This window comes from Hibiscus syriacus, unplaced genomic scaffold (genome assembly GCF_006381635.1).
Source record: "Hibiscus syriacus cultivar Baekdansim isolate YM2019G1 unplaced genomic scaffold, ASM638163v2 tig00111402_pilon, whole genome shotgun sequence".
Classification (NCBI taxonomy): Eukaryota; Viridiplantae; Streptophyta; class Magnoliopsida; order Malvales; family Malvaceae; genus Hibiscus; species Hibiscus syriacus.
The window spans coordinates 4902305-4921170 of record NW_024063082.1 but is presented as its reverse complement, the minus strand read 5'-3'; the positions used below and the strand labels follow the sequence as shown (position 1 = coordinate 4921170).

At 34.3% G+C, this 18866-nt stretch overlaps 3 protein-coding genes, 1 long non-coding RNA gene and 1 pseudogene across 4 annotated transcripts; 3 read left to right on the top strand and 2 right to left on the bottom strand.

The window, feature by feature from the left end:
- The first annotated feature begins 2750 nt into the window (after positions 1 to 2750).
- Positions 2751 to 6127, top strand: LOC120162298 (putative beta-glucosidase 41). Its single transcript, XM_039172465.1, has 12 exons — positions 2751 to 2915; positions 3101 to 3226; positions 3847 to 3922; positions 3998 to 4069; positions 4160 to 4247; positions 4335 to 4590; positions 4667 to 4782; positions 4890 to 5113; positions 5247 to 5278; positions 5450 to 5552; positions 5637 to 5745; positions 5913 to 6127. Exons 1-12 carry the CDS (start codon positions 2790 to 2792, stop codon positions 6103 to 6105), a joined length of 1521 nt encoding a protein of 506 aa, XP_039028396.1. The 5' UTR covers positions 2751 to 2789; the 3' UTR covers positions 6106 to 6127.
- Positions 6128 to 6915: 788 nt separating this feature from the next.
- Positions 6916 to 11203, top strand: LOC120161759 (annotated as a pseudogene).
- A 170-nt stretch (positions 11204 to 11373) lies between these two features.
- On the bottom strand, positions 11374 to 12497 carry LOC120161742. Its single transcript, XR_005519501.1, has 3 exons — positions 12092 to 12497; positions 11843 to 11936; positions 11374 to 11764 (listed from the first exon to the last, which is right to left on the bottom strand). It is a non-coding gene; the product is annotated as an uncharacterized LOC120161742 (long non-coding RNA).
- Positions 12498 to 13278: 781 nt separating this feature from the next.
- LOC120162559 (calcium-binding protein KRP1-like) lies at positions 13279 to 13733 on the bottom strand. The gene has a single exon (XM_039172700.1). The coding sequence runs from the start codon at positions 13679 to 13681 to the stop codon at positions 13310 to 13312; it is 372 nt and encodes a 123-aa protein (XP_039028631.1). The 5' UTR covers positions 13682 to 13733; the 3' UTR covers positions 13279 to 13309.
- Positions 13734 to 14562: 829 nt separating this feature from the next.
- Positions 14563 to 18714, top strand: LOC120162187 (G-type lectin S-receptor-like serine/threonine-protein kinase At4g27290). The gene is made up of 8 exons (XM_039172363.1): positions 14563 to 14693; positions 14802 to 16159; positions 16452 to 16592; positions 17179 to 17336; positions 17498 to 17708; positions 17814 to 18051; positions 18135 to 18285; positions 18361 to 18714. The coding sequence occupies exons 2-8, from the start codon at positions 14992 to 14994 to the stop codon at positions 18664 to 18666; spliced, it is 2373 nt and encodes a 790-aa protein (XP_039028294.1). The 5' UTR covers positions 14563 to 14693; positions 14802 to 14991; the 3' UTR covers positions 18667 to 18714.
- Positions 18715 to 18866: the final 152 nt, after the last annotated feature.

Below are 18866 nucleotides of genomic sequence, written 5' to 3'. Positions count from 1 at the left end.
TATAAAAAAAATAATGTATTAAGGGGAAAAGTGTAAAAAAATTAACCCTGGTAAAATTGAATAAATGTGTATGCATGTGAAATTGAGTGGAGTTGTTGATACGTGCAATCACAAGCAAATTACTATATGACAAAGATGGACTATCTATATTGCTTCTTAGCTCTCATAATATACATATTATTGCAATTCAATCATATAGTTTGATAATGTACTTCTATAAAAGTTCAAACAAGTTATTTGATAAAAAACATAACTTTGCGTTTTAGTCTTAGTTCTTAAAAATTATGTATTAGTTTTAATAAAAAAATCTGTATTAATTGATGATATTATATTTTTTACTTTATCATTTTTAATAAGATTTAATATAAAAATAATTATTTATATTATATTTTTTATCTATTTAGGTGACTAAATTTCCCCCCGATTAATGTAGGTGTTGAACATTACAAATGTTATCATTTTAAATGTATGGACCGTGACGACTGTTAAAAAGTTATTCTAACTTTAAAAAAATAATTAAGTCTTCAAACTTTCTTAAAGAATTACTTAAACTCCTTTAACACATTATCATATACTATAGGCTATCACGTTAGCATCACAAATTGTCGCATCAACATCATAGATAGTGATATTAATAAAATTTTAAAATCCTAACCGGTTATTAAAATCTAATTTTTATATAGCTTGAAAAAGAAAACTAATTTCAGTATAATTAAGAAACAATAATAAAACATCAAGTGAAAATTACCTAGATTTTTTTTAATTACAAAGAACATAATTAGAACGAAATTACAATAGCTTCAGTAGCGATGATAGAATTCAGCGCATAGGACAAATAAACTCTAACCCATCGATTGTCCTCTACTCAATTTAACCAACGAGTCTGCACTCTGCAACCTAATTTTACTTGCGAGATATATGACGAAATTTAATCTCTGAATCATTATGAAACAAAAGACGAATCGAGTCCACAAAAACAATGATTGCTGATTGATTGAGGGAGAAACATTGTCATTCCAATAAAGAAATAATAACGAAAACCCAAACAAAAAAATGTATTTAAAAAGTTACTAACACGTGTCAGCTAGACACACGTAAGAAAATTAATGATTTTTCTTAAGATTTTCATGTAAATCCCAAATTTAAACTTTATGCAATTTTAGTCAAACGATTCCAATGCTTCACTCAATCGATAAACTTTAAATTAACACCGACCAATCTATTTAAGATTCCTATATAATTAATTGCATATGGTACTAATGAGTTTGCAATGTCATCTTTCTTACCAAATTAATGGAAACCTTAGCTCTGACGCGGAAATTGAAACCTTTCCCAATATAAAAATATTAATACTTTTGTTTTTGTTGTTCTTTTGAGTTTCTACTCCGAAAATTACACACAATTGCCAAATTAATAATAAAAAATTAATCCTTCCTTTTTATGTTAAATATAAAAGCCCATTCATGAACCTAAAACTATGTAGTAAAAATCAATTATTTGATCCTAAAATTATTTTGGTCAAAGACAAAAAACACAATTTTGCTAAAATATTTTTTCGTCAGTCCCGATATTTTATTTTATATGATAAAACAAACTGCACGTCATCATTATCCAGAAGCAAAAACTCCTTATTTTATAACAATGAAATTTATTTTTTAAAATAAACTAATATAATAATAAATAGCATGACAAAGCGATACAATTTTCAAGGTCAAACTTAAACTTAAACTAAATTCAATGTCTAAGATCATATAGTTGCTCGATCAAAGTTGAAGCCTGCGACGGTTATATAGGTCACCATTTAGCTAAGTTTGGATCATATGATTTACTGCAAATAATAATAAAATCTATTTTCAAATAAAAAATCATATATTATTATAATTTAATTTGTTGATGTTAATATTTGAATTGTCACCGTTAAAGACAAGAAAAAAATTATCTTTTTTTAATCTTAACTTAGAGGTTTATAATGATATTTAGTTTTAGTGTCAAGTCTATGTTATAATGACTACTTATCGACATGTTTGTTATAAATATAACTATGTGACTATAGATATGATTTTGTAAAATCATGTGAATCTTTTAGAGATCTCGTCAAGAAAATGGGACTAGTTAGAATATATGAAATTCTAAAATCTATGAGTTTGGCGGATGAGATTTATTAGAAATTTCCTCTCATTCACGAGGTTTTGATTAATGAAAAATTTCCTTAAAAACAATTTTTAATAGATTAAATTATTGCTTAAAGAAAATATCTTTGAAACTATAATAACCAGTTAAGAGTATATTCGTAGATATAATACAATTAAATAAAAATATTATTATAACAATAATTTAAATCGAGACAAAACCTATCCAAAAGATTGAAAACCAATCTTACACACGTCAACGTTTATCATCGTAGAAACAATTTCAATACGTATTTTTGATGGTTGGTGTATTTAGTCCCTGTATTTCATGCACTTTGTTCTCGCGGGTGGGTCCTAAAAGCCTTGTGTCTATTAGCTTTCTCTATAATAACGTGTTGATAGAAGGCAAAGGTAGCTTCAACAAACAACCATCACCTTCAGCCCCATCCTTTCCTCCTAAACACTTTATCTCCAAGACAACAAGCAACACATAACACAACTCCCTTCCGTCTTCTTCTTCAACTCTCAGTTCTGTTTTTCTTCAACTTTACAGTTAAGATAACCCTAAACACTTCTCGTAAATCTCTCTATTATATACCCTTTTTCAAAGCATATCAACAGCTTAATTATAAGGTAACACTGGCTTCATTTCTTCCGGTTATGTCCCATCTAGTTCTGTTTTTGATAGCCAGACAGGTCTTGTCTGTTACCTCACATCGATATTCTGTCCATAGAGATGATTTCCCCGATGGTTTCATCTTCGGAACTGCTTCTTCCGCTTACCAGGTGAATTTCTATTACACTTTTGTTTTCCAAACTCGGTTTAGTCCGGCTGGTTCATATTCGAATTCTGAATTCATATATACCCAAAGATAGAACGAGAGATATATTTTCTTTGTATTTTATATTGATAATATGTTTTCGCTTAAAATTTTATAAATTCGTCTCGTAACATAATCGGTATTATATAGTACGAAGGAGCTGTGAATGAAGGAAACAAGGGAGATAGCATTTGGGATACCTTCACTAGAAAACCAGGGAAGATTATGGACTTGAGCAATGCAGATACTGCTGTTGATCATTATCATCGGTTCGAGGTGAATGTCAAATATATATATATAATTAAGCAAATATATGATTATTAAACTTGAAGTGGCAATAAATTAATGATAAAATAGCTTTTTCTATAATATTATTTTAGTATGAAAAGCATTTGGAAAGAAACTTTCTACCCTACCAAACCAAAAGAGAGAACAAAAAATAAAACATTATGAGGTTGAATGAAAGCTTAGTGCACCGCTAGATAAGAATCTTTCAAATTATACTTTTTAAAATATAGTAATACTTTGGGTTTGAGGTTTATTTTTATAATTTTGGGTTTAATTAAATTTATTTAATTTTATAGATTTTATTAAATTAAAATTTTAATTAATCAAGTAAAATTAGTGGTTGAAGCTACTTTAAGTTTTTTTTACTGATTAGTATTATTTTTGTAATGGATAGGATCCTATTCATTTAGGATAAGAATCATGATCGTAATAATAAAAAAATTAATTAATTAATTTGTATATAACTAATAAAGAAGATACGTCACGAATATATTAAATATAATATAATAAAACCACATGCAAGAATCAAAATTCATGCATAAAGAAAATATTTTTTTTACCAATAAAAAATTAGAGATAAGCTTTAATTTTTTTCTTCCTTTTGACAGAGCGACATAGAGTTGATGAAAGATTTGGGAATGGATGCGTATAGATTTTCAATATCTTGGCCCAGAATATTTCCATGTAAGTATTGAAATTTAAGTTTAATTTCTCTAATTTTGTTGATCATCTGATTAATTGCTTTGGAATTTACAACAGATGGAGCAGGGGAACCCAATGTAGAAGGAATAAACTACTACAATAGACTCATTGATGCTTTAATTAAAAAAGGTTGCTTATTAAAATATGCTTTCGAAACATATGAATTTTAAGAATGAATGGAAAGTTGCTGAATTTTTAGTTGTTTTTATTGATAATCAGGAATCAAGCCATTTGTAACTCTGTATCATTGGGATCTGCCACAGATTCTCGAAGATGAATACGAAGGATGGTTGAGTGGACAGATCGTGTAAGTACTACAGAATTCAAAGCACACGATAAATGTATGCAAAAAAAAAAACCCAGATTTTCACAAGGAGATTGCAATTAATTACAGCGACGATTTCAATCACTATGCTGTTACTTGCTTCAAAGCTTTTGGAGACAGAGTGAAGCACTGGGTCACCTTCAACGAGCCCCATAATTTTGCAATCCAAGGTTTCGACAATGGTGTTCAAGCCCCCGGACGGTGCTCCATTCTCGCCGGTCTACTTTGCAAGCACGGCAATTCTTCCACCGAACCCTACGTCGTAGCTCACAACGTCCTTCTTTCTCACGCCGCTGCTTATCACAGTTACTGCCGATACTTCAAGGTACAATTCGTTCGACGTCCGATAATAATCGATCGTGATTGAATCTGTTGTGACCGCAGTATTCTATTGTTTCCAGGAAAGACAAGGAGGCCAAATCGGAATAACATTGGACGCTAAATGGTACGAACCGATCTCTGATAAAGATGAAGATAAAGATGCAGCAAACAGAGCATTGGATTTTGGAATTGGATGGTAATATCTGATTGCTAATATTTTTTTCTATGTTTACAAACTGTTTGATTTAATGCCTATAAGAATCGGGTTCCTTAAATCTTTTTTCTTTTGGTTTGGTGAATCAGGTTCCTTGATCCACTTTTCTTTGGTGACTATCCTGAATCAATGAGAAGGCTTGTGGGAGAAAGGTTGCCTCAGATCTTACCAGAGACGTCCAAATTGCTAGTTGGGGCTTTTGACTTCATTGGCATAAACCATTATACTACATATTATGCTCGAAACGATCGAACCCAAATCCGCAAACTCATATTACAGGATGCTTCATCAGATGCCGCTGTTATCACTACATGTAAAGAAGCCATTGTTTGAGAATATGAAATGGATTGTAGATGCAGGAATTCGAGCTAAGCTCGGGTTCATCGAACATAATCTTTAACATATCTTTACACTAACAATATAAACATACATCTCCTTTGTTGTAGCTTTCCGAGGTGGAGCTGCCATTGGTGAAAGAGTACGTATCAGAAACTCGAATCCTGAAAACTTAGTTATGGTATTGAGGATTTAAACTGCGATCGAGAAACCAAATCATTGCATACATAATGAAGATTCGTGATCGCTCTTTCAATTCTCGATAGTTGCCATATATGTATATTTTCCAGCTGATAAGAACTTGTGCGTGTAGGCAGCTTCGAGATGGATAAGAATTGTCCCATGGGGCATTAGGAAGTTGGCAAGATATCTGAGAGATAAATATGGCAATCCACCTGTTATAATAACAGAGAACGGTGACTCAACTTTCAGGCTTCAAAGTTTTGCTTAAAACCTTAAAAAAAGCCCATGAAATGATTGACAATTTCGCATTTTTGCAGGTATGGACGAACTAAATAGCCCATTTATTTCCATCAAAAAGGCTTTGAAAGATGACAAAAGGATTGGATATCACAGGGATTATCTCTCAAACCTATCAGCTGCTATAAGGTAATCAAAACTCCTGCTAACAACATTGTATACGTTAGTTTATGATTCCGGCATCGCAATAAACCCTAAACACGAATGCACCATAATTTAGATTGTCGTCAGTTTTTTTTCTAGTTATCTTAAAGTTAGCTGACGAGAAAAAAAAACTGAAAAATGATGGAACACAGGGAAGATAAGTGTGATGTTCGAGGGTACTTTGTGTGGTCATTGCTGGACAACTGGGAATGGAACAATGGGTACACCGTTCGATTTGGACTGTATTATGTGGACTACAAAAATAACCTGACAAGGATTCCCAAGGCTTCAGTTCGATGGTTTAAGAGTCTACTTAGACAGAGAACTTATCTTTCAACGAATTGAGGAAGTATACTTATATTTTCTTCTTGTTGAATCATCAACATGTAAATGTCATACCATTCATGTATTTCAAAAATGAAAAATAATATACTGATTAAATATAGGATTATTATTTATTACACCTCGATTGGTTTTTTACCCCTAAATCATCTGCCCTACTTTTGTAATTAAATTTATATTAAATGCACAATAAAAAAATCATACTGAAAGTTAAAACCTATCCATTTAAGATTAATTGTATGTAATGTCCCTTAACTATCATCCATCATCCATATTTTAATTTACTTCCCAAATTTTAAAATATTTCAACGGATTCCTTGAAGTATCCATTTTGTATCATTTTAGTCTTCGTCACCCTAATTATCAGTTTATCTTTAAATATTTGTTCAATTTTGAAATGAATCAATTTTTAAACATATGTTATATGAAAAATTTAGACCTAATGTGTCAAAAAGGGAAACAACTCTTTTAAATTTATTAACATTGTGTGTTTTAACACGTTAGGTTCAAATTATGAATACACTAAGTATTCACGTGTTTATAATTTAATTTATGTATTTTAAATATGTTACGCATCATATTCAATTTGGCATATACACATATGAATTGAAAACCGAGATAATGGAAATGCTTTATTGATTTTTAATGGCTTAACTAAAATAGTTTTAAAATATAAGAATCAATTTAGAATCAAAACGATAGTCTGGGGATATTTGATAGAATTAGCTCATTCATTTAAGATGGAGCTTAAAACGAATCCTAATAAATTCCAACAAGAAGCAAAGCATTCTCTCTTAGTAATTAAAACTTTAAACCCAAGCCTCTCTCTTTCAAGCTTTTTTTGTAGTTTACATTCTTTTTTGTTCCTCTACCGTATCGAATCCAGGCCCCTGGCAAAAACCAAACTCTCCAAAAAGGAACACCCACTTATGATTTGCCCTGTTTTTTTTTTCCAATAAAAAGACACCCCCAAGCACACAGAATACAAAATCACACATTTGATACTTTTCTTGCATACACCTCAAAACAAAACAAGTTCTGATTTTATTTTGTTTGATAAATTTTTGCTATGAAACGTGGATACTCTGATTCTCCTTCTTCCTCCTTTGGTCCACCTCAATCCAGGTTCAAACACAACCCTGAAGGTAAATTTCTTGTTGGGATTTGTTTCTTATGGGTTCTTTTTATTGGTTTTCTTGTGTAATCATTATATTATTTATCAGTACCAAGATTTTGGGTTTATTTTTAAAATATTCTATTAAATTATAAATTTGTTTGGTTAAAGGAAAAACAATGGGTATTGGTTTGAATGATGGTTTTTGGTAATGTGTTTTGAAGTAAAAAAGATCCTATTTAGATTGTTAAGTGAAGCACTGAGTAATTGAGATTTTATTGTTGAAATATTTGCATTGAAGCTGCCAAATTTGTGTTCTAGCTGAATGAAAGGAAATAAAAAGTTTCAATATCGGTGTATTTTTTTGTTAATGAGTTGATTTTTGAACTTGGGTCTTGAGCTTCATAAGCTTTATCTTGAGAGATCAGGAAAAGAATCCGAATTGTGATTGCTACAAAACTTCTGTTGAGGAAGCTTCAGTTGTGTGTTGTGATATTAGGTGATTCACAATTTTTGGAGGATGAGAGCACCAAGATTATTGCTCGGAAAGTGGCCGATCATTATAGTGCGAGAACAAATCAAACTTTGGAAGAACGTGAAGCAAGTCCGATCATTCACTTAAAGAAATTAAATAACTGGGTACGTTGTTGAATCACATGAACTGCATTGTGAACTTATGGTATGTTTTTGACTGTTTTTTTTGTTATCATTCATGTTCTTCTTTGAATTGACAGATTAAAAGTGTCTTGATTCAGCTTTATGCTCGTCGGGATGATGCTGTTCTTGATCTTGCCTGTGGCAAGTTATTTTAGTACCAACCTCTATTTGTATTTAACTGCCTTTTTATTCTCCATATTCAACGTATACTGAACGTTTTGTTACTGTTTTCCTATGAGGTTTAGGGTGGTGATCTCATCAAATGGGATAAAGCAAAAGTTGGATATTATGTTGGCATTGATATAGCTGAAGGATCGGTAAAGTGCTGAACACTGACACACACACACACACACACACACACACACACACACACATATATATATATATATATATATATATATATATATATATTGTGTATCTGATTTAGTAACCTAGTTTAGTGTTGTGCATCTGTGGTATATGTGGGACTTCGTTCAATATTTATATCATAATTATTCTGAGCCATTAATTTCCTTAAGCAACACCGTTGTAATGATGATTCATTGATTTGATTTGCACACTTTAATTAATCCTTAGATTTGTTGCAAAGCTTCTTCTACTTATGATCTCATGAAATAATCTCAAATTGCAGTTTTTCTGAAACATGAATCTTATGTGTAGCTTTAAAATTACAAATAGCTCGTGTTTTTTTGAAACCCGTTAATAGCCTGCTGTTTATTCGTATTTCTATATTCATTTTACTTTTTCCATTTATGAACAGATAGAAGATTGTCGCACGCGATACAATGGCGATGCAGACCATCATCAACGTCGCAAAAAGTTCACTTTTCCTGCCCGTCTCATCTGTGGGGATTGTTTTGAGGTAGCACCATTGCATTGAATGATGATAGTCACTTTTGAAATACATTTTCACTAGTCAGCTTACCTACTCTGGTTCTGGGGTTAATTATAAGAATAAACGGCATGCTTAGTCATGTTCAATGCTGACTATTGCTATATAAAACTGATGGCTAAATCAGTGAAACAAAATATCCCTTTCGGAATACTGGAACTCAGGGACAACTTATTAATTAAGGATGTTCTAGAGGATATGTCTCGATATTTATATTTTTACGATATTCAGGTGCGCTTGGATAGAGTTTTGGCAGATGATGCTCCTTTCGACATCTGCAGTTGCCAGGCGAATAGTTGGAAAATCGTCTATTATATGTCTATATTACTGCTGTCTGATGATAAAATTACTGCAAAGGTTTAGCACAACATTAGTAATTTTTATCTGCGAATAGCAATTTACTACCTTGTTTGCCTTGCCACTAAATTGCTTACTATTCAAAACTTTGGGTTCAAGTTCTTTAGTTTTCTTGAAAATATTGATAATAAAATGCTACATATAATACTGAAACCGTAAATGTAGTTATAATGGATGTGCACTTAATCATGCAGTTTGCCATGCATTATTCCTGGTCTACAGAGGCACGGGCACGTCGAGCATTGGCCAATGTTTCTGCTTTACTTCGTCCAGGGGCACCTTCATTGGGACGATGCCAGATGCCAATGTGATAGTCAAAAAGCTTAGAGAAGGTTTAGTGTTGCAACCTGCTTTTATATTTCTTGACTTGAAAACGATGCTCTAGAAAATCTATATAACTAAAACTCGTAACATGATTGAATAAGAAATTTGGTTTCGTACCTATCTGAAAGTTGGTAACATAAAGTGACCAAAGCTAGCCTGCCTAGTAAATAACAATTTTTAATTTCGTGGTTTGTTTAAACCAAATACTGAACCGGTGACGTAACCTTCAATCTTCTTGGTAAACAAATGTTGAATACTTTTTGGGCATGGTGGAATACTTTTGTCATTCTTGATTGGGGATGCTGTTTTCACTGACCGTGCAGCTGAAGGATTGGCCATTGGCAACAGCGTCTACTGGATACGTTTTGATGAAGAATGTAGTGACAAGGTGAATCGCCCCCTCCATTTTTCTAACCATATTTTCTGAAAAGATATTGATGTTAGCAACGAGTTTTCTTGGATTCTGACATACTTTTACGACCTGGTTCGGAAATTTAAATCTTCCAGTCCCTTTGGTATCAAATACAAGTTCCATTTAGAGGTACGTATCTTGAAAATTCCTTTTTCAGAAACCGTCCTTTCGTATTAATTTATGGGAGTTCTATTGCTTTTATTATTTAATTTGAGGGGATGGGGGGAAGTGATCTTAAGGGTTTGCTGGACATCTTCTTGCAGGATGCAGTTGACTGCCCAGAATGGATTGTTCCTTTCCATGTCTTCAAGTCATTAGCAGAAGAGGTACAGTTAATTTGTTAAACTCTTGTACCAAAAATAACTTTGTTAAATTCGTAATTTCTTGCGTTGGTCTTTGCAGTATGATCTAGAACTCGTTTTCGTCAAAAACTCGCACGAGTTTGTTCATGAATACATGGAAAAACCAGAATATATAGAGCCTATGCGGAGACTTGGTGCATTAGGCGACGGTAATCAAGATCAGAGTAAGCTGTTCACTTCACCCATGGTTCATTACATCATTGTCTCATTTCAATCATTTATACTACCATTAATTTTTAGTGTTAGACACTGATTAACTATACTGTCTTTGATCTCCCACCGTTGTGTACAGGCACGTTATCTTCGGACGAATGGGAGGCGGCTTATTTATACCTTGCATATGTTTTAAAAAAGGTTGGTATGGAACCCTGTATCGTATATTCATGTGTTTGTGTACTTTATTCCAAATTAAAATTCTTAAATCCTTTTTTCAATCGGACATTACTAACCCATCAAAAAATCTTCTATCCAGCGCGGCCAACTGGATCGGACACAAGCAAATAGCAGAAAAGATAAAGGACAGATGCAAATAGCAAAGGAGGACATACTGTATATCAATAGTGACGATTAACAGGGAAACCCTCTCGATGATGAAGCTTATCCCCCATCGTCTCACTGGCCGACCTAGGAAGAATGTTTTTATGCGGTGCTAACGATTTAATAACTATCTTTGTAGCTCCACCCCATGAATTACATAGATTTATTCGGAAGTCCGAACGAAACAAAAATAACTGAGGGTGGTCGAGTGCATGGAGCAATGCATGCCTATGAACCCTATTTTCTTTTTCGAGGCTCATTTGGTTTTGTAGGTTTACAAATTGTTGTTGTAAGCCATTACTTTCAACATGAAGTTTCTAAGTAATTGGCTGCAATATTTGTAGGGGAAAGATTAAAGAAACAATTGAGTTGAGAATCGCACAGGCTGAGGGTAAAGAAAGCCGATATTGCCTGTTTGGATGTGTCTTACGTAAGGTACGTGTATATGAACGCTGAAAAGTACAATATTTCATTGTTAAATTGGCTTTGATTTTTACGAACACGTGTTATCATTTTATTGGATTAAAAAGTATTCTGAACAGTAAATATAATATTCAGGTATCAATCAACTATTATTAACCAGCCGTCGATTAAAGGCTATTTGATAGCTGTATAGCATTGTCTTCCACAAGCATCCAAGTGAAAAATGACGATATTTCGTGTTGTTTTGTAAGATCGACAAATTCTCATACTTTTAATCTAGACTCGTTTAAGAAGCACGACCATAATAACCATCACGGCCAACCCCATTAGGCTAGCTCCGATCGTCTTCTCGAGATAGTTCGATCCAGCACTTCCTTTCTCTGTTTCAGCATAGGGTAAAGTGAAGAGGTTCTGCAGGAAGTCAGTTGCTTTATTAGCCATCTCAACCACACTTGTCTTGAACTTCTCTACAAAATCCAAAAATGGATTCCTGCCTTGGGGTTGATTTGCATCGATATGCTCTTCGATCTTTACCGAAGAAGATTCATATATCTAAGGGGATCCATTATTTTCAAATGTATACTCTGCAACACATTCATTCTTTTAACTTCAGAGAAGAAAAGAGAGCATCAAATATTGAAACCACTACATAAAATTCTCACTGGTCTTATGCGACCGGATGAAGTCGATGTAAGCCGGACTGTGCAGTACAGCATTCCATACATTTGGATCGGCGGCAATCGACGCAACAATAGACTGTGAGCAAAACCAAAACCAAAACCAAACAATTAAGCCTCCAAGTACTTTTGCAGATCATAACTACACTATTAACATTCTGTAGTCTGTATGAGAGATTCGAATTCAAACATGTCAAAAACTAAACTAAAAGAAATGAAAGAGTTAACCACAACCTGAATTGCAGGACTCTCATTGAGTAATTTGAACGCCTGGGCAGCAGGCTCTGGTGCTAAAGTGGCTTTAATATCATCTGCCTCCTCCGAAAGCAATGATGAACCAGACGAATGAGTACCGTCGGTCCAATTTGGAGGTGATAGATAAGCCCTGACAACAAAGACCAAAAACCACAGAAAAATGATCAAACAGATCAGGAAAGCAACATGATTTTCATATATATAACAGAGGAAACCAATGATGTAAACATCAATGATCTCATTCTCACGTCGCCCTTGAAGTAATCAAATTCAGTTCATAACTTAAAAGATTAAAGTGTTCTAGTTTGGGGTTCTTGAAATCAATCTTTATAAGCTAATGGTAACCTATTATTGGATACAAAGTTTTAGTCGATAAGAAATCATGTTTCCCATCACACAACTTCAAAATTTTCATGAAATTCAAAATCTTAAAAGGAAAGGAATGATCATTCATATATCAGATTATTGTCATTTCAAATTTCATAAAAATGGATCCCATAGTGAATAAATGAATCCAATGAAAGGAAATTTATTAAGAAAAAAAATCTCTCAAAGCAATGATCTTTACTTATCCAATGCATCTTTCAAATCAGTAGTGGCTTCTTTAGCCTCCTCAAGGGTTGGAACACCTCCAAACAACACCCGAGCCATCGGCTTTCCTCCGCCACACCTCCTCTTCAACATCGTCAGCAAACTCCCAATCATCCACCATTTCCCATGACGCCGTCACGTCAGAAGCGGAAGAAACTACACTGCCAGAAACAGAAATTCCGGAAGAAGCCGAGCGAGAAGCGGATACGTGCATGACGCAGCACTCCGCAGACGACGGAGCTGCCTGAACACCGACACGAAGGCCGTCCTCATTACTCCTCCGCCCATTTTGGTGGATCAAATAAAACTAAGAAAAATTTAAAAAAGGAGAGAAAGAAAGAAGATTTCGGAGATATTAAGAGAACGATGGATTACACTCAGTTATCCATAGACATTGGCTATTTATAAACGATTAAATAACTAACTCATTTGGTGTCAATTAATGATAGTCATTAATGAGATTATACATGATTAAAAGTATAATTTATTCTTTATTTTCTCAAAATTCTCATTGTGTTTGCCCATGAAGAAAACAAAATGAGAAATAGCAATTTTTCGGTGAACTTTTCTTCTCAAATTCTACAATATCATTACAAAAAAAAAAGATCAAAGAAACTGCTTGAATTCATGCTGGAAAGCTTCTTCCAACAAAAAACGAGAGGCTTCCATCAACTCAGGGCTTAACCTAAACATGAGAACACAAAACTCCATCTGGTTAAGAACTCCATCGCCATCAAAATCACCTTCTTTAACCACGGATCTCAAATCATCGTCACTCAAATCCTGCAAACCCAACAACGCCGACTTCTTCTTCAGACTATCAAAAGTGATCACCCCTTTTTCTCTATCCATCAACAAGTTAAACCCATTGCAGAGTTCACCCATCAGACCTTCCCCTCCCAGATTGTTGGCCATCACGGGCAAGAGATCCTCGAAACCAGAAGAAGATGAATTTGCAGAAGCTGAAGGTTTAGCCATTGAAGAAAAATAAAGAAATTGGGTTGATTGAGAAATGGAGTGGAAAGGAGGAATATATATAGAAGAGTTGAGAATTCCAGGAAAGAGTCCCTTGGGAAGACAACTAAGATACAGGTAATGTGGCCGTGAAAAGGGAAATATCAAATTGATCAGTTCAGGGTTTTGGAATGTCCCAACTAAGATACAGGACTTTTTTACGATTAAGTCCTTTTGGTTTTTGACTTCTATGACTATCATCGTTGCTCGGAAATTCACTACAGTTGGTCTTTTAGTTGACGAAGAAACCCCACACAACTTGCCAATATCACGGACCTGGAATGTTGGCTTAGCAAAAATTATGACCCCCTACTTGCTGATGCTAGCATGGATGCTGATCATGACATTTATATGATGTTATGTTCAAAGTTTATCTTTTCTCGTGTAGATGTCACGATCCGCATAAACATAAGAGTTTCCAATATATTTATCTAGAAAATTAGTATGTTAAGTCAAAGTTTACCTCTTCTCAGATATGCCAGTATGGATGCGGATCATGTTGTCTGCTCGAGACTGGGATCGTAGAGACGTAGACACATTTCCAATCAACTGAATATCGATATAACAAAAAAGGATAAACATTTTTTAAGAATCTTGTTGGAAGTCATGAATATAAATACATTTTTTTAGAAAAAAAATCATTATGTCTTAAAAGTTGGATAGATAATGTAATAATTTATGGTAATTGTTTGGATTATAATATAACTAAGGTTGTGTAAATTGTGGTAACAGTAATAGCAGTCTATTAGCTGGTTGGATCTTGGAACAGGCCTTACAAGCTTAAAATTTCAAACATTAAAGAAATCTCCATCTAACCATGTGGTCCCAACAAGAAAAGTACTGGAATTTCTCCATGTGATTAGGTTCAAGTGTTTCTACATCAAATGAATGGATCTGTTTGTTTATTCATAGGAGAAAGGGGTACTATCTACAGCCTTCAGCTAGCTTACAAACGGACAATTTTAATCTTCTTAAGGTATGTTCTTCCAGTTTCTTTGTTTTTCTTAGAATTTTTTTTTTGGGAATTTCACCATCAATATTCTTCTGGTTTAGTCACTAAGATTTCTTGTGCGTAAATTTCCAGATACTCTGCAAAAAGCCCATATCTATGCTTCACCAGGTTGAACTTGTTAAGGAACCTGCAGATACTTTGTGTTCTGTTCATCATATGAAATTTTGGGGAGGCCTGTTCATTGTAGAGATATTTTGTGATGAAATTATAGGTTCTTGTGGGAAAAGGGAATAGGAAGGAGGCAGAAGTGTTCAAGTCCTCCATGAAAGATTTTATTTTGCTTCTTCTTTGCTACTTTCTGATGCCTCATGCAATTATATCCACCATAGTTGATTCCATAGATACAGCTCACTTTATTAGAGATGGTGAGACCATAGTTTCGGCTAGCAAAATCTTTGAGTTTGGATTCTTTAGCCCCGGTTTTGCCGCCAAGCGATACTTGGGAATATGGTACAAGAAATCAGTGGAGACCGTTGTTTCGGTGGCCAACAGAGAAGTTCCCCTAAATGATTCATCTGGTGTTGCAAAAGTTACAAATCGGGGAATTCTTGTCCTTATGAATGGTAAAGGCAAAACTATTTGGTCTTCCTACTGTTTGAGACTGGTGCATTGTCCGGTTGCACAGCTACTGGATTCCGGTAATCTTGTTGTGAAAGATGATTGGGATAAAAGCTTCATATGGCAGAGCTTTGATCATCCGTGTGATACACTGCTACCAGGCATGAAGATGGGGAAGGGCCTCGTTATGGGCCAATATCGGTATCTATCATCATGGAGAAGTTCTGATGATCCTGCTCCAGGCAACTTCACATTCGGATTTGTTCTGTTCTTGGTTCCGAAAGAAGGTTCCCCGGTGCAATTCCATTCGAATGAAAATGAGGTATACTATGGATACATTCATGGCCTTCGGCATAGCTCAATTCTTACAAGATTAGTGATTAGTCATAATGGAGATTTAAGGCATTTCAAATGGACTGATAGAAACCGACATTGGGTGCATTATCGTTCAACTCAAGAGGCTACTTGTGACAGTTACGGATTGTGTGGCGCAAATGGTGTCTGCAATCCTAATAACTCCCCCGCCTGTGCTTGCTTGGACGGATTCGTGCCGAAAAACAAGAAAGAATGGGATAAAAGACCAGGGTCAGGTGGTTGCATTAGAAAGACTCGACTGAGCTGTTCTGGAGATGGATTTAAGGAGTTCCCCGGAGTAAAGTTTCCAACCTCAGCATCCGACTTTAACACCACAATGAACCTTGAAGAGTGTGAGTCTCAGTGTTCAAAGAACTGTTCCTGCACAGCTTATGCTAATTCAGATATACGATATGGAGGAAGCGGGTGCCAGCTCTGGTTTGGTGAGCTGATTGATATCAAACAATCCACTGGAAGGGGACAAATTATTTATATACGAATGGCCATGTCAGAAATAGGTATGAAACTCTCCTCAGCCCTGAAATTTTTTAGCCTAATACTCTATGTTGATAGCAAGGAAAGAGCTTTTTCATACTACAAAAATTTGGTAGCTGGAAACAGCTTAAGATGTTCTATAATGCAATAGTTTCTCGCATAACTTATGGTATATTGGGGTTTCGGTACTACTTGCTGAAACAAAAGAACCGGCATGAGAGATGCATGGCAGATGAAAAACTCTTATCAGTCTTTTATTAATCTCACTTTCTTTCAATCTTTTGTTTCGGGCGTGATTTGTTTTGTGTTGTATAGATGAAACTCGGAAGGGAACGAATAAAACCACCGAGAAGAGAAGGATGTGGATCACAGTCAGCTGTGGGTGCTTAACTGTGGTGGCCATTGCAGGCATAGCCCTGGTCCTTTTTGTCTGGAGGAAGAAAAACCAGAGAAAGGGTAATTCTTAAAGCTGAAAATCGTATATACATATACATATACATATACATATACATATACATATACATATACATATACATATACATATACATATACATATACATATACATATACATATACATATACATATACATATACATATACATATACATATACATATACATATACATATACATATACATATACATATACATATACATATACATATACATATACATATACATATACATATACATACATATACATATACATATACATATACATATACATATACATATACATATACATATACATATACATATACATATACATATACATACATATACATATACATATACATATACATATACATATATATATACATATACATATACATATACATATACATATACATATACATATACATATACATATACATATACATATACATATACATATACATATACATATACATATACATATACATATACATATACATATACATATACATATACATATACATATACATATACATATACATATACATATACATATATTTGGATTTGCTGTTTGTAATGGAATGTACATTGGCCATGTGCTTTTGTAGGCTCAATGAAAGGCCTTTCAGAAAGTAGGTATAAATATGAGAATCAGAATGAAGATCTTGATTTGCCATTGTTTGATTTTGCAACAATTGCCCGTGCAACCGATAACTTCTCTCCGAACAATAAAATTGGTGAAGGTGGTTTTGGATCTGTCTACAAGGTAACAACCGATTATAATAGTTTCTTTTGGAACATGTTTGATTGTTTACTGTGACCAAAGCTGCATTTTAGCTTTATGAGTCGATGAATCCTTCTGGTAGAAGTTCCAACAATGAAAATAGGGTTTACGAGAGAATGAGGCTTTGGTGTTTTATTTTCCAGGGTATCTTGGATGATGGTCTAGAAATTGCAGTGAAGAGATTGTCAAAGGGTTCTACACAAGGAGACAATGAGTTCAGAAATGAAGTCGAACAAATCGCAAAAGTTCAGCACCGGAATTTAGTGAAGCTTTTAGGATGCTGCATTCAAACAGATGAAAAGGCTCTGATATATGAATTTATGTCGAACAAAAGTCTCGACTTCTTTATATTTGGTACCATTAATCTAAACCCGAAAACTCTCAAAGTGTTTTCACCACGTAAACACCAGTTATCTGTAAGCAATATAATGATCTAACTTGTGTGAAAATTCTGATCAGATCAAGCTCGAAGCATGTTGCTCGATTGGCCTATGAGGTACAATATCATCAACGGGATTGCTCGTGGACTCCTTTATCTTCATCAAGATTCCCCGCAGCGAGTTATACATCGAGATCTAAAGGCTGCTAACGTATTGCTAGACAAGGAAATTAATGCCAAAATTTCGGACTTCGGTTTGGCTAGAAGTTTTGGGGAGAAACAAACTGCGGCTGATACGATCAGGGTGGTGGGAACATAGTAAGTAAACCCAGGGACTGATTTTAATACATTTTTGAACTTCACCTTGTATGCTTGATTAAACTCGAATTGTTTTCCTGCAGTGGTTACATGTCTCCGGAATATGTGATTGACGGGGTATACTCAATCAAATCCGATGTCTTTAGCTTCGGTGTTTTGCTACTAGAGATAATAAGTGGGAAACGAAACCGGGGATTCTTTCATCCGGATCATCATCTTAACCTTGTTGGCCATGTATGAGTCACATTACAAACTTTCTCATATGCAAATGTTAAATTGGAACGTTACTAATTGACTTTGGTTGCATAGGCATGGAAGTTATTTACAGAAGGCAAATCGATGGAACTGGTAGCGGAACCGATTAGCAAAACCGGAAAGTCCAACGAAATTATACGATCGATTCAGGTAGGTCTATTATGTGTGCAACAAAGCGCGGAAGACAGACCGAACATGTCGTATGTGGTGCTAATGCTGACTTGTGATGATCCATTGCCTCAGCCAAAACAGCCAGGTTTTTTCCTTGAGAGAGATCTGGCAGAATATAGTTCTTCATCAAGCAGTCAAAAACAATTTTTGTCTAATAACTTCACTATAACTGTATTGGATGCAAGATAGACGACAGTTATTGTTGTTCATATTCTACAGTGCTCTTACCATAAGTCCCTTCAAGTTAATTTTTTTAAGAATTTTACAGTATTTGGACATCTCATTTTCTCTTAGGGTCGGTTTGTTTCACATAAAACGTTTTTTGAAAAATATTTTCCTCATTTTTCAGTGTTTGGTTGGAGGAAAACTGATTGGTCAATGTAAAACAT

Excerpts from the sequence above, each read along its gene's own strand:
- LOC120162298 (XM_039172465.1), top strand. The coding sequence starts at position 2,790 with ATGTCCCATCTAGTTCTGTTTTTGATAGCCAGACAGGTCTTGTCTGTT. Across the intron at positions 4,248-4,334 it reads TGGTTGAGTGGACAGATCGT|CGACGATTTCAATCACTATG; the intron begins GTAAGTACTACA and ends AATTAATTACAG. Across the intron at positions 5,746-5,912 it reads AACCTATCAGCTGCTATAAG|GGAAGATAAGTGTGATGTTC; the intron begins GTAATCAAAACT and ends GATGGAACACAG.
- LOC120162559 (XM_039172700.1), bottom strand. The coding sequence starts at position 13,681 with ATGGCTAAACCTTCAGCTTCTGCAAATTCATCTTCTTCTGGTTTCGAG.
- LOC120162187 (XM_039172363.1), top strand. The coding sequence starts at position 14,992 with ATGAAAGATTTTATTTTGCTTCTTCTTTGCTACTTTCTGATGCCTCAT. Across the intron at positions 17,337-17,497 it reads GTTTTGGATCTGTCTACAAG|GGTATCTTGGATGATGGTCT; the intron begins GTAACAACCGAT and ends TTTATTTTCCAG. Across the intron at positions 17,709-17,813 it reads TCTCGACTTCTTTATATTTG|ATCAAGCTCGAAGCATGTTG; the intron begins GTACCATTAATC and ends AATTCTGATCAG.